Raw genomic sequence first — 24,115 nt, 5'->3', positions numbered from 1 at the left:
CAGTTTCTCTGTGACATTGGTTAAAAGGCAAGGTCACCCATAAAGAAAAAGGGGCACTGACTCTGTGAAGAAAAAGATGAAGTCTTCACCTTTTTGTGTCTTATGGAATATTTAAATGAATACCGATTTTAAGCTTACTCAAGCTATCTCTAGCTATTTCAAGTCAAAATTAGAACATTTTTTCATTGTTATTTTGCCCTTCTCTATTTCTTTTTTTTTTTTTTAAGATTTTATTTATTTATTTGACAGAGAGGAGAGCACAAGGGGGGGGGGGTGGCAGAGGGAGAGAGAGAATAAGGCTCCCCACTGAGCAGGGAGCCTGATGCAGATGCAGGGTTCTATCCCAGGCCCCTGGGATCATGACCCAAGCCAAAGGCAGACGCTTAACCGACTGAGCCACCCACATGCCCCATGCCCTTCTCTATTTCTTCTGTGTTACCCGCGCAACAGGAATAAGGGGGGGTGGGGAAAAGGGACAAAAATACATGAGAAGTCACAGCCAAACCAAAGTCTGACAACATAATCTTACCTAACTTACACAGTCAAATACAATATAGGTAAACTTATTCCCTGACAGCTATCTACTATCTAAACTGGACCACTCAGAAAAGTTTACCAACTCCCTGAACCTATTTGTCAACGTGCTGGAGAAGATGGCATCCATTTTCACTAATGATATAAAATTAAACTCTGAGATGGCTACAACTCTTCTAGTCAACCCTTTCTACTATGTAATCTTCACAAACCATAATTAAACTAGAAAGGGAGCATCCCGGAATATACTACGGAATCTGACACTGATACTGCCCCTTAATAATTCGGACGTCTCCCATAAGGGATATATATATAATTGGATACATTTCAGAGAGTGCTTAAATCCCTTGATTTAAAATTTAAATTTAAAAAATTTGCATTCACATGATAATTTTTCGAAGGAAAGCATTCATGACTTTCATTAGATTCTCAAAAGGTTTATGTCGCTAAAATGTTTATGAACTACCACTATAGATATTCTCTTCTCCAATGTTAAAAGACCAACTCCACTTGAAGAGCTACCAAAAAAGGCAAATAGAACACATGCCCAGTGAGGCCATAACCTCTTCATCAGGGCAGCAGGGACAGCCATATGTTTAGCTGACTAAGATGAGCTGAAGTCATTCCATTGGGAAGTAGGCTGTACTATTGTTTGGCATTTGCTTGTCTTCTCATATGGTTTATTTAGAAATAAAGGAAAGGTACAAATTAATAACAGACTTCAGCCTAAATATGAAAAAAAAAAGACTATAGTATTGGGGAAAAAAAAGAAGAAGAAGAAGAAGAAGGTATTCCCTTCCTTATCCATAAATTCTCTGACACCAGGATAAAAGTACCATATTCAAGGACAGAATAGCTCTCAAAAGTAGATTAAGACCACCACGGTTCAAGCCAGCCAGTATGGGCACTAAACACAAACCTAAGTAGATACATTTCTATGTATCTTATTAGATACAAAGACCACAGAAACACACACATACAGACTGGAAAGACTCTAAGCCAGTAAGGGACACTCCCAGTTGTTACTTCTGAACAAATTTTCTAACCAAATTGAAGAACAGAAAAATCCATCTATAAAATTTAAGAATTACAACCTACTTAAAAAGCTATTGTGTGAATTCCAGTTTTGTTCTTTGCCTCTTTTTCCTCCCTATAAAACAACCATGAGTTCCTCAACATACATACAAAAGACGGTATTTGTTCAATTAGTACAGAGCACAAATTGCAAGCCTAAAATTCACTGGCTACAGGGTTTCATTTTTGGAAGACGAACTGGAAATGGATGGTGGTGATGGTCACACAACAATGTGAATGTACTTATTAACACCACAAAACTGCACATTTAAAAATGATGGAAAAGGCAAATTTTATGTTATGTATATTTTACAATTAAAAAAAATATTCACTGCTATATAGAAGGGAAAAAAACTCACTGGAAGAGAGTCCAGATAAAATTATACCTAAGCAAAAAAATTTCACCTAGGATTTCAAAGATAAATTGCATCCTGAGATATCAACATTGAATACAACAGTCATAGGTTTTGACACAAAGTTAATAGCCTAAAAAGAGCAGGAGGATATTAAAACTTTTATCATGCAGATTCCCTGTCCTTAACTGCAAAAGTGCTCTGTCAAGGGAAAAGGAAGTTTATGCAGGTATAATACAACAAGAATTTGCCAAATGTCTAGCGTGTACAAAGCAGTCAGCTAGATTCCTAGGGAACAAAAAAATGAAACCAATTCAGACACAAGCCCTTGAAAAATGTCAGTAAATGACTATCATCTTAGTTCTACTTCCAGAACTCTATCCTAGCTACAGCTTCCCCCTCCACCAAACACCTGCCCCAGATCCCTTTTATTACCTAGTATTCTGCAAGTGGGTCCCCTATGATTTACAGTCCACTTTCCTCATAGTGGTGTGCTACAGGGACCGAACACGTCTTAAGCATTGGCACTGCATGACTGTTTTCAAAAATAAAGACTCTTAAATTTTCTGCTTCCCTCCCGATCTCATTAACATCTCATTGATACAGAGCGCAAATCATCTCCCCTGAAAAACCACTCTGATTTCTAAAACAGTACTTTTTCAATTTTTAAAAACTTCCAAATAGTTAAAAATTTATATAAACATCCATTATCACTGTTCTGTTTTAACCGCTAACCACACTCGGAGGCCTCAATGGTTGGCTGACTTCTGAGTTTAAGCAAACACACACACGTGCAAGTAGGCACCATAACCTGACAAAGCCTTTTCTTCCCCCCCCAAGACAAATGCCCCAATCTGCAGAGAATTTTCTCCTCCACATACACACACAAGTAATAATTGAAAGCTGTTCTAAATTTGCTATAGATGTGCAATTAGAAAAGTATGTCAGGAAGGTAAAGTAGCCTGAGTTTGTCAACAAAACAACTTTTTTTTTGCAAGCTTTCAAAACAAATAAAATGTAGCCAACTGAAAACTTTCAGCTCACAGTATAAACTCTCGCTCGTTGTTTTGTTCAATAGTCTCACAAAGAACAAAGAGTCTATGAGTAAAAAATGTAATTCTAATGATCTGACCACTTCTCATACTTCCTAGTCCAAGTGTTACATTCCCTAGCCACCTTGGTGTAGTTCTGTACCTATTCACCTTCTAATGAAGACAAAGAATCCATCCCAGCAGTCAGGTTCAAAGGTCACAAAGCCACTAAGGCTTAGAACTGCATAGCCCTAGAAAAAACAACTTAGGTGATCATCTGTCACTGTTTCATTGAGGAAATTTAACTTGGCTGTGTTTTGGTTTGAGGTTTATTCTCTGTTGAAATCCTAAGCAAAAGGGAGTAAGTGAAATGCCACATTTCCAATCAGTGAGGAGCCGGGCAATAATGAAAGTTTCCAGTAGTCCTCATTACCTGTTTGATGTACTTCCTACCCTGTATTTTTGACACACTTCATGATCAATGGCCAGGGGTTATGGGTAGACAGAAGGTTTAACTAAAAGGGGCAGCCCAAGGGAATTTGGAGAAGTGACAGAAATATTCTGTATCCTGTTTTTGGTGGTGGTAATGTGAATCTATCTATGCATGTTTTAAAAACTCATGTACACCAAAGAAAAAAATTATTGTATGTAAATTCAAAAATTTTTGTAACTACTTTGGCATCACCTGAAGTTTTAGGGAAATCTAGAAGGATGTAAGAGTACACAACTAAGCTAGATTCCTCGTATTCTAGAACATCCTTAGGTCCGTTTCTCTAGCCCGCCTAAATGTTTGAATATTTCCCTTTTCGCCTCTTTTTTTCCCCTCACATATCAGTTCCCTGAGCATTATTTTGATGGAGTTTTTGTGCTCAGTAAAGAAAACATCTGGCAGAGAACAAGAATAAAGCACTTGCTGAGAATACAACAATCCCAGGAATTCTCAACTGGATTTCTCCAGGGCTAGTAAGAGCTATCACCCAGGTCAAAGGACACACCACAGGGATTTAGGGAAGGCTCTAGATCCAAACCTCAGTCTTGGCTCCACTACACTCCGCACACGTGGCAGGGGTCTAGGGATGTTGAAAAGATAGTAAAGCACAACAGTAAACTGACATGTTCATACCAAAAAGTATCAGCACGGAAGGAGATAAGAAAATGCTTTGAGCTCAGCATACAGGTCAATCTAGTAACTGAGAAATATAATCACCAGATGCAGAGTAAAGTTATTTGAGGAGATTATAGAAAGGCTAAGAGCCCCAAATTAAATTTCCAACAACAAAATAAAGATCCATGTAAGTCTCACTAATTTCTAGAGCCTGAATCGCTTATTAAACACATGCAGGGTTTGGTTTCTCACTGACATTAAAGCAATCTCTACAACTATAGTAAAAAACAGAGACAAATAAAACCCTGCGTTTATTAACACTGAAGCCTAAAACTAATAAGGAAAACTCTTTAAGGTTAAAAAACAATCTTCCCCCTCCAGAAGTAGCGGCTCATGCTTTCCCAGATCAGTTTGTTTAAAAACACTCATGAAAAATGTGGTTGCAAACATTTACTAAGGAGATGGAGAGGTGGAGACCCCACTGGTATCAGGCTATCGGTACCCGAGGTACCCCAATGAAGACTTCAATTACCTGTAAAATTACTTGGCTCTCAAAACACACACATCCCCACATGCCATATTTATTAAGTACCTGCTGTGTGGGGCACAGTACTAAGTACTTTAGATACATCATCATATTTGAACCTTACTAATAAAAGAGCACACTAAGGCTTAGGTTAAGTGTTTTGATCAGTCACGTTAGAAGTGATAGATCTAGGTTTTTAACCCAGCTTTTCTGACTCCAAACCTATATCTTTAATACGGAGATACTACAGAAGTTTTTCTACAAGAAAGACTTTTTTTAAAGATTTTATTTATTTATTGGAGAGAGAGAGAGAGGGAGAGAGAGCACAGCAGAGGGAGAGGGAGAAGAAGAATCCGCACTGAGCAGGGAGCCTAATGTGGGGCTTAATCCCAGGACCCTGAGATCATGACCTGAGCCAAAGGCAGACGCTTCACCAACTGAGCCACCCAGGCGTCCCTCTATTATGGTTTTAAATCTTATACCATGGTTGATTTTTAAAAATAAAAGATTCTCAGTTGAGGTGGTCAGCTTAAGCCTGCTCAGGAAGAAGCTGAATCCTCAGGTCTTAGAAGCAGGATTTCTAGAACTCAGAGAGAGGAAAAAGAAAGGGCAGGGAGGGGAAAAAAGCAGGGGGCACCTAACCATGTAAAGAGGTAGAAAGTAAAAGGGAAGTAAATCTCTGCTTTTAAATATTTATTCTATATTTCAACCATGCAGTTACATCTGACTTGAAAAAAAAGCCATATACAAGCAAAGTAAGATGGTAACTTTATACACAGATACAACACACAAATACTAGCTCATATACTAGCTCATTCAGACCTGTAATGAGAGATCACTACCTTTAAACATAAGCTTTACTAGTTCATTCCAATGATGAGATGAAAAATACATCTTGCTTCCATTTATCTTTTAGAAAGGTAAACAGAGGCTATCCCTGACCACATCTAAACTTTATCTGATAATAAGGTAGTTGTTCTTAGGCCCCAGTATAATAATGTTTAACAGCACTTAGGCTGTATATTTATATATCATATTTAAGGCATCATTTTAAATAACCTCTTTCATACCCTTGTATATTTCAGAGGTTAAATTACATAATAAAAACATAACCAGATAACATCTTATTTGTTAATAAGATGAATTTATTTCTACTTCATAACTCAGATCTAAAGTACTGCTCTCAAGTTCAAGTCAAAAGTGAGTTCCGTGAACTGAACCTCATTTCCACAATAGCGTGGTACATTTATTCACGATACTTGGGGTAGCAGGAAATCCCAGGAGTGCTATAATGGAACGAAGTTCAGTTATTGTACAAACCACCCAAGAAAAACTTCATAGTATGGGTCATGTTCCTTTATTTTAAATTCAACAGAAAGTTTAGTTTCCCAGTGAAGTAATAATGAGGCCACTGGCTCTTTCCCACAAGATTCTGAGGCCAAGCCAATTATAGGAAGCCTGGCCTATCAGCACTATTTTCCTTCCCTGTTCTACTTCCCTCTTTCCTTCTCCTCTCCTGAAACTATGCAGGGACCACTCACTCACTCATCAGAACACACGCGCATGGATGATAGACATGAGCATGTGGGTCTGCAGTAGTGGCAGGGGCAGTAGTGTGACATTTAGTTTGCAACCAAAAGAGGGTGCTGAAGAACTCATATTCTCTTCTGAACAGGGGTAAATATTTATTGTAAGAATTCAAGGCAAGGGAAAGAAATCATTCTGATTATCACAAATTTTCAACCTTTATCACCCTCAAGATTTTTATATTTATAAACATATATATAATATTATATATATATCATGATATATATAATGTTACATATTATATTAAATTTAATTTATTCTCTTCTTTAATAAGGCACATAATACAACAGAGAACTGAATGGACGTTAATTTAACTCAAATCTAACACATAATTACAATCCCATCTTATTACAGCTATGAATCTGAAAAATGGAGACTCCTCAACTACCCCACATGAAGCAGAAAAGAAAATCAAGAATATTAATAAAGATAAATATAAGTAGTCCCTTAAATAAGGGGCACTCTTCCTTTGTACTGAGAGTTGGAATTTTTCCTACCTCATATCCAGTCCACCAATGTCTAATATATATGTATTCCAAATCTGATGACTTTTTTCTTTTCCATTCAATATATTTTATCTAAGTTATACATGCAAAGTTATGCATAATTAAGTTGTACATAGTCAAATCATTCTATTAGATTTCCTCCACCTCTCCTCCTTCCCCCTAAATCCTGCTCCCCAGAGGCATCCATTCTTTCGAAGTTTACCCTCTTTATCTCTATCTAGCATGCTTATGTGCGTTACTGCCTATTTTTTTCAGGTTTTTTAAATTGCAGTTAAATATATGTGACATAAAATTTTCCATGTTAACCAGTTTTAAGTGTACAGTCCTATGACATTAGGTACATTCACGCTGTATAACCATCACCACCATCCATCTTCACAACTTCATCATCTTCCCCAACTGAAACTCTGTACATTAATTCATCATACCCTCTAGCCCAGCCCCTGGAAACCATCGTTCTACTTTCTGTCTTTATAAATTTGACTACTTCAGGGACCTCATATACTCGGAATCAGAGTCCTTTTGTGTCTGGCTTAGTTCACTTAGCAGCATGTCTTCAGGGTTCAGTTTCTTCTAGCAGGTGTCAGTTTCTTTCCCTTTTAAGGCTGAACAACATTCCACTATATGTATGTATCACATTTTGTTTATCCATTCATCTGTCAGTGGACCCCTGGGTCTCTTCTGCCTTTTCCTGTGTGTGTTAGATTTAAGCATTATCTAGTGATGTGTTCCACCCTGGAAGATGAGGATTTAGTTAGGTCTCTTTCCCATGCATAACACACGAGCACCACACATCTGCATGCAGTGTCCATTCACCCACCCCTCCAAAACAGAGACAAATCAATGGATTCATTAGATAAATTAACTTTCAGCATTTATTATAACTGCATAAGTACAATTCACAGCCAAGCCCTATAAGATACTATGATCACTTTTCCTGTTTCACATAACTTGTTTTCTGGAGTTAAGTTTTCCTATATTTAAGTTTACTTAAGTTTTTTATGTACTTAGCATTACTTTGTTCCCAAATTCTCCCCAGCTATCTCAATTTCCTCTCAATACATACAAATACATTCCATCTCAATAGGTACAAATACATCCTCTCAATATGTACAAATACGTATGTACAGTAATACAAATACTATTACTCTCACCTCAGGATACCTTTTAAACTTTCTAAAATGCTCCAGACTGTACTGGCTGTACTTCCTATCTGTCACCCCACTGTCAACCAACCACCTTCCTTTTAATCATCATCTTAGAAACTCTATTTGCTCCTCTTCTCTCTTGGGTTATCTATGTCCTTAATATCTCATATCTTGGCGGGGGGTCATGGGAAGCAAATTTTTGAAGACTTTCGTTACTGAAAACATCTTTATCCCACCCGTATACTGGCTTGTATTGTGTAGCTAGACAGGGAAACATGAATAGGTAACATTTTCCCTTAGAACTTTAAAGACACTGCTCCATTTCAGTCTACCTTCCAGTATTGCTTTAATCTAAAATCATTTTCACACTGAATCCTGTTTTTCTATCTCTAGAGGCATTTAGGATTTTCTATTTGTCCTCTGGCTTCTGAAATCTCACAACATAACTGGATGTAAGACTATTTTCATCCCTTGTATTAGGCATCTTTTAATCTGGAAGTTCATGTCTTAGAATTTTGGGAAATTTTCCCCATTATTTCTATGAATTCCTTTTCTTCATTTTCTCTGCTTTCTTTTTCTAGAACACCTAGCATTCAAACGCTGGATCTCCTGGACTGACCTCCTAATATTTTTCTATCTTTTCTATTTCCCATGTTCTATCTCTTTTTCTTTTTACTCTCTGAGGGATCTTCTCCACTTTATTTTCCAAATCCTCCTTTAAGGTTTCTACTATCATATTTTTAATGCTTAAACATTCTTTTTGCTCTCTGAATTTCTCTTTTGTGTAGCTTTCTGATCTTGCTTTTACATACCATTTTTTCTCTTACCTTTCTAACATTATTGCTTTGTTTTGCCTTTTAGTTTTCTTCTTCTTGCACAGTCTCTATCCTTTCCAAGCTGCTTCTTTATATGTGTTTGTTCTGACCTCTAACTGTAATGTCAGAGGATTTTCTCAAATGTCTGCTGATCCTTAGTGATCTGCCCATATCTCAAATCGGAAAACTAAAAAGCTGATTGAAAGCTCTGTGCATTCACATCAGTCCAGTCAACTGTGCACTTCAAAGTGATCTGACCTGTCCATTTGACTGGGGACTACCCAGTGGACATACCTTTAGGACAGTTCTCTTGGACTAATCCTATTATTCACAGTACCTTCCAATCTCACACCTGAAGGATATAACCTGCCTATTAGAGTCCTGGGAACCAAATCAAAGATGGCTGTGAAATGCAAGATGAATCTCAATACTGAGTACACAAAATTTCACTGCTTTCAGTTTGGTAACCCTTTCCTCAACTCATGTCTACTGTCCTCTGGTCTTCTGCTAGAGCTGGGATAGGGCAGAGTTAATGGGAGGGAAAAGCTGGGGAAGGAATCAGGTTGTCTAACTGCTTTTGTTTTAAGATTTCTATTTATTGAGAGAGAGAGAGTGCGAGCAAGAGAGAGAGAGAACATGAGCAGGGAGGAGAAGCAGAGGGAGAAGCAGACTCCCCACTGAGCAGGGAGCCTGACGCAGGGCTTGATCCCAGGACCCTGAGATCATGACCTGAGCCAAAGGCAGACACTTAACCGACTGAGCCACCAAGGCGCTCCTAGCTATTATTTTTACAAGTCTGAAGAGGTAGAAAATATAAATGTATATGTTGAATTCAACATTTGTAACAAGTCAATTCAATAACCTCTTGGTACCTCCACAGTACTTTCAGAAAGGGTCAAAATCTATTCAAAAAGCAATTTTAAACATTTTCATATGCTTAAGAATGTAACTGGAGCCTAAGAGCATATACCTTGAAACATTTGTTTGAAAGATGTCTTTTTCTGAAAAATGTTAAGGTGTAGGTACACTGAGTTTAATTAAATAACACAATAGTCATTAATTAATTTAATAACTATTTATTAACTATCTATTGTCCCCAAGTACTAGGCTAACAAGGCACTGGAGCTATAAAAATAAAACCATACCTCTGTCCTTACACAGACCACAGACTGGTTGGGAAGACAGATAAGTAAAGCAGCAATCTCATTAACAGAGTCCCCCCTGCTATAAGATGTCACCACGGAGGGCTCTAGTGGTTCTCTACATTCACCATTCTCATAGCTCAGCAACAAGCTGGTTCAGGAAAACTGGCTTAGCTCATCTGAAGAATACAAGGTCTCTTTAGCTGATATAAGTGGCATTGATACGACAATTACCCTTACCCAAGACATTTCTTGAACAAGCAAGGATCCACCTACTACATATTGACTGTCTTCTGCTTCCTCCCAGCTTCCCAACAAATGATCTGAAAGTGGCGTCCCTCTCTGGAGGCACATCCTCCTGTTTGTACAGCAAAGCTGAACCCATCACATCCCTCCAGAGAAGGGCAATACAGTGATGTTCCCACGCACTCTGTGGACCTTTCTGCCCATAAGACTTACTGAAGAAAAACTTAATTACACCTATACAGTGTGATGCTAATTTGTGTGTATTTATGCTTCTTGCATGACACCATCTTTGTCACTTATTAAATTCATTTATATATTTGGTCTATTTCTATGCTTTGTTTTCTGTTCTACTTGTTAGTTTATTCTTATACTATATTGTATTATAGTTCACAAGCCAAGATTCAGTAAAAGGAATATTCTCAAAAGAATTTAATCATAAAATAACTGAAATACATATATATACACACACGTATATTTATATATATTTGTAAGAGATGGTGTAAGTATCATAATAACTCTTCCTCTAGATTTTCTAAGCAATGTTCTATTTTAGGATGAGCACAACATAAAACTATAAACTGTATTGAGAATCCATATAATAATTTTCTCTTAAGTTTAATAAAAGGAAAACTTCTCCTAATAAGCTGGTATGCTTTGCTTAGTCAAAGCAAATAAATATTTTGTTTATTATATATGCACACATATACATACACCATAGTTTCCTTATTACCCTGAAAAGAGAAAGCTTAAAACCAAACTGCAATACTGTCTTCAAATCAGATTTAAGAAATAATCTTTCTTCTCCCATCCCAACTCAATACCAGTAAAAAGATATTGATCTTTTATACTTAATAGTCTTCTATATATGTGATTTTTAATTGAAATCAGGTTCAAAATATTTTAGAAGTACATATAACAAATAACTTTTTTAAGGCAAGGAGAAAAAAAACTTTTTTAAAAGCATTTATTATGTGCCTGGGACTGAACTAAGTACATGATTTCCCTAAATGTTTTCACATCTTTGAAAAGAAGATTAAAAATTCCTACTTTATAGATGTGTGAAGACTGAGTGGGATGCTTGGTAACTTGTTCATTGTCATAAAGCTAACAAACGGCAAATCTAGGAGTCTAACCCAGACTCCAAAATCTAGTCTGTTAACTACCATATGACTTAATAGTAAACTAAATCCCTACTATCGGACCTTCTACCATATTCTGATTGCTATTGATTGCAAGCTATTCTGATTGCTGCTTATTTCAAGAATCCCTATAAAAACAGCTCTCGCATTCCCCCACCCCACCCCCAGGCCATCCCCATCTTCAAAGACGAAGGAGTAAAGAGTAGTACAAATATATAAATACTGAAATCAAGAAGAAAAGAGAATATAAAGTAAACCCAAGAATACCAGACCCACTGAACACCAGCTTCTCTGACCCCCAAAGCCATAATCCATTGGAGTATTACATAGCATCCAGCACAAAAGAGGTTTCAACAGCAATCCTGCTTTTACTTGGCAGTCATCACACGGCCTGTGTTAACTCAGTTGGTAGTACTGTGCCAGATCTAAGTCAAAAGATGTTCTACACAATAAATAAAAGAGCACATTTTGCTCTAGTCAAGGCTTAACCAAAGAAAGTCAAGTCTTGAAAGAACCCTGGAGACAACTAATCTCATCCAAGGGTCAGTTTCTTTAAAACCAGTTACTAAAGGAAGACTGCCTAGGAGCCTTCCATCTCCTTTACAGACAACCAGTTCCTTTTCTAAGCAACAGTTATATAACCCATATAATTTAGCAAAGCCAAGTTAGAATTTTGAAAGTAAATAAATCCTTCCCTTTGTTAAACAGCCTCACATAGAAATCAACCTAGCCAAGAATGTTTATATTACAAATGTTATTTAGCCTCACAAGGCCTAAGGCAAACTAATCAAAATAAGAAATACAGAACTTCCCGCCTGCACAAATCAATTCCATAACAAGTGAATTACAGAAATCAATGTCAACAGGAAAACTAGAAAACAGCAGACAATTAACAAAGAATTTCTTTAGACATTTTTTATAAAATCACTTCAAGCCAAAATGATAATTCTAAAATATATGCACAGTATTTTGGAAGCATACAGGAAGAAGACCAACATAAAAAATAAGACAGGATAAAAGGCAGGGGTTTTCTACCTACTTTGCAGACGATTCTATTTCCCATGGCAGAACCCACGGGTCCACTAAATGCTGTCAATTCAATACCATGTTTAGATAGATAGATAGATAGATAGATAGATAGATAGATAGATAGATATGAGAATATGAAATATTTTTTGAAAATAAAAACAAGACTGCTTAACTTAAAATTCAACAAGGTAATAAACAGCAGAATGGACAATTTTAAAATTCCTCCTCAGATTCTACTAAATGGTTGAACTTCTCTCCTAGTTTTCATACTTACACATTTTCTTATTTTTCTGCAGCTTCGTAGGTATATTGGAAGACAGATGAAAAACTCAAGAGACTTCTAGCTAGACACCACTTTAAACTAGACTATACTATACCATTGTTTCTTAGCTCCAAAGGCAAAATAAAAATGTACAGTTTAGTAAAATTCTACTCAACACCAAACTATGCTCACTCGAGCACACACTCTCTCTCAAATAAATAAATTAATTAATTAATCTTTTTAAAAGGTGGGGGTGCCTGGGTGGCAGAGTCAGTTGAGCTTCCCACTCTTGGTTTTGGCTTGGGTCATGGTCTCAGGATTGTGGGATCAAGCTCTGCATTGGGTTCTGCACCCAGCGTGGAGTCTGCTTGGGATTCTCTCTCCTCTCCCACTGCCACTACTGCTGGTGCTCTCTCGCTCTCTCTCAAATAAATAAATAAATCTTTAAACAACAACAAAAGATTAAAATAACAGAGCATATTAATTTTCTATTGCTGTAACAAAGTCCTATAAACTTAGTGGGTTAAAACCACACACAGTAACTACCTCAGTTTCCACAGTTTAGGAGTTCAGCACTTTTTCCTGGGTCTTCTGCTCAGGATCTCACCCAGCTGAAATCATGGTGTCAGTCAGAGCTGTGGTCTCATCTGGAACTCAGGCTCCTCTTCTAAATTCATTTATATTATAGGCAGAATTCATTTTCATGTGGTTGTAGGATTCTGGTTCCCATTTCCTTGCCAGCTGTCAGTTAGCAATAGCTCTCAGCACCTCTAGTGGCCTACAGGTCCATGCCACGTGTCCCTCTCCAAAACACGGTAGTTTATTTTTTCAACACCAACAGCAGACCATCTGTTGCAGCTTTAAATCTCTCTAACTTCTTCTATACCTGACCTCCATTCTCTCTTTTAAAAGAGTCTACCTGATTAGATCAGGCCCACACACTCAAGGAGGGGGATTTTACAGGATGTATGCACCTGGGGGTCATCTTAGAATTGTCTACCACAAGCGATCAAAGCAAAGAGCCTCCTACTGATAAAGCTTTATCCAGAGACAATCTATCACTCTGAATACAGAGGAATGGATAAACTACATATCTTTCAGATCATCCTCAAATAGTACTTTTTGCAACATATCTTTTGATGTGATGAGACAACAGTATGAGATTTTAACAACAGATAAAAGTTTGGAGCCTATTTGCTCATTAAAGTTTGATCGGGGTAAAGCCCTTTTGGTAGTTTGTTTTGGCTGCTAGAACCTCAAAAGAAACCAATCTACCAACTTCTTCCATCATTTCACAGTACCAAGGACAAAGTCCACACAGAGATCAATGTAGCAACTCAGGAAAGGGTGAGTAGAAGACGTCCACCATGAGAAAGCACAATCACCTACCTAATTTCTAGAAGAGCAGACCAATTATCGTATTAAGTAAGACTTCAAAACTATTTTCTCATATAGTTCTTAAGAAAACAACTTAGGATATTTTTTTAAAAGGATAAGAACAAATTTCTAAAGCCAAACCTGTGGTTGCTAAACCAAAAATAATAATGATGATAAAGTTCTGAATAGCAGCATTGACAATACCAAAAACTGAATCAGTAAATCAGAAGGCAAACGTATGGGGGACAGAGAATGTCAAAGAGATGAAATTGTGGGGGAAAAAAGGCAAGAGACATGGAAGATACGTATTGTGAAGAAAAAGGCAAGAGAATGGAAGATATTTTTTTTCAAGGCTATATAATAGTAGGTTGTAGCAGAGGCTAGCTAGCTATTCACCAGACCTACTTCTTGCTCCTCCTGGTCACACAGATAGACCATCTATCCAAGCCTCACTTGCAGTGTATAAGATATGGCCAATTTGTTGGCAGCAGTGATATGGATCACTTACAAGCTTGGTCCATAAAAATCCCCAGGGCCTTATTTACTCTTTTTCCTACTGATACAATGTTGGAAGCCACATGTAGAAGTGATAGAGCCGTAAGTCAGAAGAGTCCTGGATCCCTTGATGGTCACTTGAAGAAGAGCTACCCTACCAGGAAGATCCATTTTGGACTTCCAATGAGCAAAAAAAGAAACTTCCATGGTGAGATTCTAGAGCTTAGCTCTTATAACAAGCAGCATTATTTAAGGAAAACAGAAACTGGTATTGGAAGAATACCAGTTTTACCTTAACAAAAAAAACTAAAATAAACGGCATTGGTTAAGAGGTCAGGCAATAGGCAGCAAGAACATATATTTAACAAGTTGAAAGTCTGGAGAGCCCTGTAATACTGTGGCAAAACCGGAACCTGTAATAAATGAAAAGGCACACCACATGCCTATGGGGCCTGTAGCTCTGTAGCTGAATGGAGAGTCGGAGTTATAGCATATTATCGGCATTTCCTTTCTGTTTCTAGCAAGGTGTTACAGAAAAGAGATAGGCACAAAAAAAAAGGTGCTGGCTTGCTAAATGAAATTATAGGAAATAGAAGAAGTCCAGACACTCAGGCCTCAGAGGGTTAGAAAGCTGAACGCATATAGAATCCCAACGGTAAAAGAATGGTAAAGGTTTGAGCAATAAATTCCAAAGAATACTTCTGGTTGAATAAAGTGACTCAATCCTGAAGCAAAGATCAGATTCAGATGTGGTCCTCTTACCCATTATTTCATACAGCCTCAAAGTAGGGCCATTAAAGTAAGAAAGGCATGAGGCAAGGCCTACCTTCACAAACTGGGGGGAAGGAAAAAAAAAAAAAAAAACCTATTCCTCAAAATTATAGCTAGAAGAGAACACTGGGTCTGGTGTCCACACAGAACCTATGGGAAAGAAACAGATCAGAGGCCTCCTAAGTTCTGAGGTAACTATAATGTCCCCAAACCACAAAGCTCGACTAAATAAACCTGTGGCTGTTCAGAGATATAAAACAACCCTTGGGTCCCTAAACTTGCAGAAGCAGAAAGCAAGCAGTCAAAGATACACACCTACAAATATATATGTGTAGGGGGAGTGTATGTGTATAGATATAGATATAAGTGTAGATATCTAGAACCCTAAAGAGAGAAAGAAAATGAGAGACAAAGAGAGAGTGAGAGAGAGAGATCTAAGGAAGGTATATTCCCCAGCACCCACTTCTTTCTGAAAAAGAAAATATGGAGAAAGAAAAAACAGAGCGCGACCAGGAGCCCGGGAGAACTATAGGCAAAGGAGTTCCTCTCAGAGAGTTCACATCTAAGCAAGAAAGACCCACTTACTAAGGCAAAAGGATTCTCCAGTGATGGCCCAAAAGGGTTACATGATTTGTTTATGAAGCAGGAAATACGGTGCGTCTCCCACTATTCCCTTTTCTAAATGCAAGTTTTTGTTACAGTTATTTTATTCTAGCTTCTTCATTGGAGGTGGGAGGGAACACAGGTGTAGATAACTTATCTTCTTTCCTGGTCAGCAGCCCATCTGGATCTGGAGGCTCCTCTGGATCTGATGGAGAGTTTTAAGCATCCCTGGAAGATACCAGACTTTGAAATGGATGTAGTAACTAGATGGGATATTGGGTTACCTTCCTTGGGAAGGAGCAAGTGTGTTCTAGGGACAAGAGGAAAAGTGAAGAGATATTTGATGGCCAAAGGGTAGACTGTGCCAGAGACTAGCTACTATTCACCAAACCTGAGTCCTTCTCCTCTTAATGACAGAGTGACATTTTATTTTCTCGGCCTCCCTTGCAGGTCAGTAGAGCCAACTAATTAGGTTCTGGCCAATGAAGTGTGAGTAGAAGTGATAATATGTTGCATTCATGACTAGTCCTTAAAAGCTCTCCCACATGCACTACTCCCTGACCTTTCTCCTCCTGCAGCATCCTTCAAAACCACATGAAAATGGCAGAGCCACACAATGGAAAGCTTCCCTAAATGACCAATGTGAAGAAAACCATCACAAATCAGAAACACCATTTGGGGCTTGACATAAGCGAAAAATAAATCATATCCTTTCCCTCTTTTCCAACAACCATGAATTCAAACAGATACTTATTGAAGAACTACAATGTACAAAGTATATGGTAATTTCTCTCCCTCCCATTTTCTTGACTTTTTAGGTACTACAGATCTTAAAATGCGTTAAGATATTTTTATTCAAAGATCTCAACTAACACAGCACAGGATAACAATACATGCAATATGAGCTATACTTGCTATGAAATTTTATAGGAGGAAGGAAGGGTTATCAGTTAATTAAAAGGCCTGAATCCACAACGGTTTTCTTCAGTTCTTTTATGACACATATATACCAAATAGCTAGTAGTTTCCACAGACTGAGTGCCACAGTAGGCAAATTCACCTTAATCTAACCTGAATTCTACTACAGGATCTGACCTTTACAAGCTGTCTGAACTTGAGCGAGTCACTTCCCGGCCCTGGGCCTGAATTTCTTTAGACAATTAAGAGGTAAAATCAGATAATCCACATTAAGTGAAATAACAGTATTTCCATGGAATCCTCTTTTTCACCAAAAAGGAACTGAAGTTAATTTCTCAAGCAGAGGCCTAAAAAAAAAGGCAACTTTAAAAAAGAATGCTTCCACAGAGACTCTGTACTATACTCTCCTATTTTTGAAAGTTTAGAAAAAACTTGTCAAACACAATAGATACTTGTCTTGCAGAATACCTTCACTCCTGTACTCAAAATATATACCCAGTAATACAAACATACATTTTCACTGATTAATTTTGTTTCTTTACCACTAAAAAATGACCTGATATGATTATTTCCATCAGGTTTATCATCAACTAGTTTTAAACGTTCTCCATCATAAACGCTGACAAAATTTAAAAGAGAGGAGAAAAGAATATCTGCATTGCTTTAGGAAAGGAATTTCCAACAGGCAAATTTCTTTTGCAGAATCAGACATTTGAAAAATTACCAAGACTTGCTGAGACCAAAAATATGATGTGTTCCCTCCTTCTTCCCAGAATGATAAGAACTACAAATGACTTCTTCAAGAACATAGTTGTTTGTAGAACCAAACAACACTTTCCATAAACAACCAAGTCTTCTATTTGTTGTTGTAGGTTACATCATAAGATATCCTGAGATATTTTAATAAAATCAATGTGATTTAAATTTCAAGAGCAAGCAGCACTGCAAATCATTAGTGCTCTTTTATTCAAAATGACGAGAAAGAAATCGAGACATTCCTTGGTGGCTTTCATTTACTTAGAGATGAATATATTAGAAGAAAAAAAAAAACCTAAAAATTTCTAACACATTTGTTAACTTATAAACTGTAAATAAATCCCTTTCTATGATCACAATTCACATTATTTCCCAAAAGGCCTTTCTTCATTGATACCCAATGATACCAGAAATAACAATTACAGAAATATTTATAAATAACATGATAGCTTGCTTACATAATAAGTAGTCAACCAAAGGCACCTACAGCACAAGTTAGCTCATTACCTAGAAAGAGACCTTTTAAAATCTTGGGCTTCAAATCATATCCAAAGTCAAGGAAAATATTCAAAAACCAGAAAACCCTCTTTAAAGTCCCTATATAACCATCACAAGCGATCCATATTTACTGAACATCCACAGAGCAAGGCAATATACTAGTAAATAATTCATTGCTCTGTTAAAAAAATAAAACACATCTTTTAATCATGTGTTCCCATGAAGAGGAAGGACTTCCCTAAGATGACATGAAACAATTAAGACACTTAGCAGAGAGAAACCCATGTTTAACAGAACACTAGCGAAGTCATTGGCCAGCCTATCATAAACCCAAGACCTACTTGCTTCATGGCAGTCTCTCCAATTTTGTCTGAATGTTTGCGGATACTCTCCAGAAAGTCTTTGAGATCAGACATAGAAACATCCTTAATCTCTTCTCGAAGCTTGGGGATGTTGTCCACCATCACCTTGCAGAATCGATAGTGGCTTACTTGAGGCAGATAGGTATGCTCTAGATGTTCCAGAGTTTTCAGTGCAGGATAATGCCTGTAAAAGGAATTGTATCACCTTTAGTTCAACTCAGTCTTCTTTAGGGACACAGATGTATTCCTCAGGTAAAATTTCTAGCCGAATTAGTTTTCATCGCACATTAAGCCAAATCCAGTATTAAGTTTCAATAAAAACATCAATGAAAAAATGTCAAATTCAAAATTAATATATGCATTAAAAGGCTTAATAAATTACAACTGAAAAAGATTTTATTCCAAGAATAGAGAAAACTTTTAAAATCCTGCAATTTTATTCATTATACAAAAAAATAAAAGAAAATACAGAATGATCATATCAATGCCAAAACAATCAGCCTATAAAATAAAATACCTAAGTCTAAACTTCCAAGTATGGCACAGGGAAGAGCTCAGCAAATCTTCTACCCAAAAAACAAATATAAACTAAACAACCATTTCAGGGCTCTGGAAATAGACCAAAGGAGAACAAACTGAAAAGTGTTTATTCATGAAAACTGCTGAACAATGGAACTCTGTGGTGTTCTTGCCTGGGGCTACCTCCAATAAAACCATAGAATTTTTACAGTTCAAAGAAATCTTAAAGAACCACACCTTCATTTTATAGGAGAGAGAGAGAAAGAAAAGAAAAAAGAAAAAAAGAAAAGGAGGGAGGGAGGGAGGGAGGGAGGGAGGACAAACAAATAAACAGGGAAATACTCCAGCTCTCCTGGCCTGAAGTTAGTCTGGGTTGGGTCAAAGGGTAAATTAGAAGACTAACCAGAAATTTAACAGGGAAGTATGGAAATAAGAGACCCACAGAAGGGCCCAATAGCTCTTTGCACATCCCTAGCTGACTGAGTCTGTGTACGCGTGCAGTAAGACACCCGTGAAGGCCTAAGCACTCCACACATCCCTGGCTGACTAGGAGGCAGCAGGCACACACATAGTAGACGCCCTGGCAAAGAGTTAAAAGCTTAGGCTGTTTTGAAAACTGCCTGAATTTTTAATGTGTTCCATAGCTCACACACAAATTCACTGACAAAGGGTGGAAACCCTTCTAGCTCAAGTTTGATTGAGCACAAACCTTGGACCAATCTTTAGCTGATGACTATCCTTTAAAAATGAAAATGAAATAAATACATTTCCTGATAAACAAGGACCGAGAATTCCTTGCTACCCGATCTGCCTTAAACAAAAATCCTAAAGGAAGCCAGAAAGGAAATGACAACAGAAACTAAGTTGAATCCACAGAAAGAAATAAAGAGCATAAGAAATAGTAAATATGTGTGAAATATAAAAGACTAAATATTTCTTTCTCTTCTTTTAATTTCACTAAAAGAAACACTTCAATAGAAATGATTATAGGGGCGCCTGGGTGGCTCAGTCGTTAAGCATCTGCCTTCAGCCCAGGGCGTGATCCCAGGGTCCTGGGATCGAGCCCCACATCAGGCTCCCTGCTTCCCTGGGAGCCTGCTTCTTCCTCTCCCACTCCCCCTGCTTGTGTTCCCTCTCTCACTGGCTGTCTCTGTCAAATAAATAAATAAAATCTTAAAAAAAAAAAAAAAGAAATGATTATAATACTGTATTGCTGGGTTTATAAAATATATAGATATATGACAAAATTGCACAAAAAAGGAAGAAAGAAATGGAGCTAAGTTGAAGCAAAACCACTACTATATATTCTACCAAAACTACATCAGCATTGACCTAAAGCAGACTGATACATTAAGATACAGATTATAATCCATAGAGCAGCCTCTAAGAAAATAACTCAAAATATGTCTTTAAAAAAATCAACCAAGGAATTAAAACAGTACACTACAATATATTTAATACAAAAAAGAGAGTAAAGGATAAAAAAAAGACATGAAAAACAGAAAAAAAGAGTAAAATCCAACCATATTAATTATTACATTAAATGTAAGTGGACTAATAAACACTCCAATCAAAAGGTACAATGTCAGACAGGATTTAAAAAGCATGACCCAATTACATGTCTTCGACAAGAAACACACTTTAGATTCAAAGATACAAATAGGTAAAAGTAAAAGATGGATTAAGATATACCATGCAAAAAGTAACCATAAAAATGTTGGAGTGGCTACATTAATATCAGATATAATAGATTTTAAGAAAAGAAATATTGCTGGTTATGCGAAAGTAAATATTGCTGGTAATGCAATAGTAAAGGGGACAATATTTATTTGATAGGGAAAGCTTCCGTAAGCATAAGAGAATGCATAAAACTAAAATTGATAAGGTTGACAAAGTAAAAACAAAATAAGTTATACATTAAAAAATATAATAAGAATAAAGAAGAAACAAAAACTTGGTAAAGATTATTTACAACATATAAACTTATGTTTTTTTTTAAAAAAACAATGAACAAAGAAAAGTCACAAAAGAACATAAAAAAGGCCAATATATGGGGAGGAAGAGTTGAACAGATATGTGAAAAAATGCAAATCAAAAACATGATTTTGTCACTCAAACTCCCAAAGATTTCTTAAAAGATAATGGGTAATATTATCATGGGTTTCAAGAAATAAGAATTCACTGCCTGCTGGTAAACAAATTTGTATTAATGATACAAGTTTTCACTCAAGAATTTTACCAAAACAAGCATTCTAACCATCTGCATTTCCAAAAAGAAATATTAGATTTACAAAAGTATATAAGCCTCTTGAATTGTAGGTATTTATATTAGTCAATAAAAAACTAACTTAGGTGTCTGATAACAAAGAATTGGCTAAATACATCATGATACATCCATGTAGTAAAAGACAGCAAAATGTTTACAATATTGTTGAGTAAAAGCTATTGAAAAAGATAAAACTTACAAGTATAATCATAACATTTTTTAAAACTATAAATATGCATACATGTATAAATAATGATTATAGGTGCATGTATGAGCTATATATCACTAAATACATGCATACACACAAACATAAGTACACAGAAAATGACTAGAAAAATATATACAAAAATGTTAACCACGATTTTTTTTCCTTTGGATATTAACATTATGGGTGATAATTTTCCTTATGTTTTTAGCTTTTAGTTTCCTAATTTCCATACTTCCCATGATATATTTAGTACCGGAAAAACTCAGTTCCAATCTTATAAATAAAAAACTGATAGCTCTATTCTGATTTTAAGAATGAATTTCACAGTAGACACTTAAGCTCTTCTCGCTCCAATGTACTTAGTACCACAAACATGAAAGACTAGAGATTGGTTTTACTTATTTTTTTTAATGTCTTTACCTCATATGTTTCAAAAATCAAAATCTTAGTCCAAATAAATGGAAGGGAGAAAGATTTATTTCCCCTACATTTAGAAATAAAAGTACAAATATAGTTAATGTGAATTGGTTGCTTTTATTACAATTTTACAGACTCAAAAACAGTACAATTCACATGGTTTAGTGTAAACAGAATGGTGTTTATACTACAATTAGGTATGAAGAGCTATGTGCAATAAAATGTAATTCCTCTAGAGAGAAACCTTAGAATGGACAGAAAGCCAGAAATTAAGCCAAAAAGATAAACACACTTTGGGGTTTTGTTATATTTTGGAACATTGTTTATAGAATGAGAAAAATCGAACAATGCTGCCTGCGGACACAAGGCACATGCACTGACGAGACACATGGCTGCATGCTGAAAACATCTGGTCTGTCAAATAACTCCACATTTTTCAAGGCTAATTAGTACAAAACCCAGTGATTCCTGGCAACAAAGAATGTCACCTTATTTCCCCATTGTCCTTTCCCCAGCATATTCATGTTCTGACAGACCAGTAAGATTATTCAAATTTCTAGTGTATTTTAATATCAGTGACAGGTTAAAGAATGATAGCCAGCTAGACACCTGTATAGCAGACATGAAAAGAAAAATTTCTATTTCCAGCAGCCAGGGAATCTAAAACCAGATTTTGACATTATTTTTGACAGACTCTAAACATTATTAAAACTGAATCAAAAGCCAAATTCTTAAGTTTCATTTGCATGTGTGCTAGCTCTCCGGTCTCCCCATCATTACACTCCCTAACAGAAACGTGAACAGAAGAAAAGTCAATGAGACAAAAGCAGGGACTATAAAGAAGAAGGAAGGAAGAGACATGTAAGTAATCCCATAAATTGGGTAACTAAGGTCAGAATAACTTAGACATAGTTGAATGCTGTTGTGAGAAGGGAATGTTAATTCTAGTCCAATTAAACTGTGGCCCTTTCTTGCCATGGTATAGAACTCTCTCACAATAATGATTTTTAAAATTCTAGTAAGTGATCTTTTAAAGCAGATCACAACTACCCATGAGAAATGTTTATTAATTCAAAGTACGATAAGAATATGAAATTAAAGCTTTCATCACAGGAAATATTAGTGCCTTTCCTAATCAAAGAGCACCACTAACAAATATTTAATCCTTTCTATGTGCTACAGGTAGAAAGATGGTCAGATATCTTTCCTTAAGGAGCACAGAACCTAGTAATAGTATCAGTATTTATAGCTTTAAAAAAAAAAACAACTAAGCTTCCAGCCATGAAGGAGTAACAAGAAACAGACATGAACTCCCAATCTTAAAAAGCAGAATATTGGCTAAAATATATAAAAACTGATTTGGAGGGGTGCCTGGGTGGCGCAGTCGTTAAGCGTCTGCCTTGGGCTCAGGGCGTGATCCCAGCGTTATGGGATCGAGCCCCACATCAGGCTCTTCCGCTGGGAGCCTGCTTCTTCCTCTCCCACTCCCCCTGCTTGTGTTCCCTCTCTCGCTAGCTGTCTGTCAAATAAATAAATAAAATCTTTAAAAAAAAAAAAAAACTGATTTGGATAGTGGACATTCAGTGGTCTCTGAAAAAAGGGAAACAAAAAAGATGAGTTTAAGTTTAATAATTATCCAGATTATCTACCTGAATGTGATTTCTAGATCATGGGCATCATCAGAGAAAACCCAAACATAGCCCAGCAGCTTAGTGGAGCTAGAGTCAGAGACCGAAGCTCAGGGAAACTGACACAACTTGAGGCTGTACAGCAGAATTCCAAACAAAAAGAGGGGGAAAGGAGCAATGCAGAAAAAAGAACTGCAGAACCTACACAGAATCTACTTAAGTCTTTGCTGAGTACTAGGCCAGGCATAGAAAAAGTGAAATTCTACAAGGACAGGCAAAAAGAAGGGAGGGAATGAGGGTGGGAAGGGAAAGAGAGGAGGGAGAGACAGACAGACAGACACAGGAAGATATATGATAAACACTTCAAGGAGCTCAGACAATGCAGAAAAACCTTGGTGAAAAGTCCCTGGGGATTCCTGAATTATTCAGAGTAGATGAATACTACTCTGAACTACCCCTGGAATGAAGGTGCAGCTAGCAAAGATTAAAAATGGGGCTTGAGGTGCCTGGGTGGCTCAGCCGGTTAAGCATCCGACTCTTGATTTCAGCTCAGGTCATGATCTCAGGGTTGTAAGATTGAGCCCTGTGTCAGGCTCCACACCCGGAATGGAGCCTGCTTAAGATTCTCTCTCTCGGGGCGCCTGGGTGGCACAGCAGTTAAGCGTCTGCCTTCGGCTCAGGGAGTGATCCCGGTGTTATGGGATCAAGCCCCACATCAGGCTCCTCCGCTATGAGCCTGCTTCTTCCTCTCCCACTCCCCCTGCTTGTGTTCCCTCTCTTGCTGGCTGTCTCTATCTCTG

General features: G+C 37.0%; 1 protein-coding gene across 2 annotated transcripts in view; it reads right to left on the bottom strand.

The window, feature by feature from the left end:
* EXOC6B (exocyst complex component 6B) overlaps positions 1-24,115 on the bottom strand; it is a 571,132-nt gene that overhangs the window by 451,779 nt on the left and 95,238 nt on the right. For both annotated transcript variants that reach the window (XM_008699988.1, XM_008699990.2), the window contains exon 6: positions 18,257-18,461. In XM_008699988.1, the coding sequence (XP_008698210.1) occupies positions 18,257-18,461 (205 nt within the window). The remainder of the gene's footprint in view (positions 1-18,256; positions 18,462-24,115) is intronic.

The sequence above is a fragment of the Ursus maritimus genome, unplaced genomic scaffold (assembly GCF_017311325.1).
Source record: "Ursus maritimus isolate PB19 unplaced genomic scaffold, ASM1731132v1 scaffold_6, whole genome shotgun sequence".
NCBI lineage: Eukaryota > Metazoa > Chordata > Mammalia > Carnivora > Ursidae > Ursus > Ursus maritimus.
The sequence above is the reverse complement of the archived record's forward strand: the minus strand, read 5'-3'. Positions and strand labels throughout refer to the sequence as shown.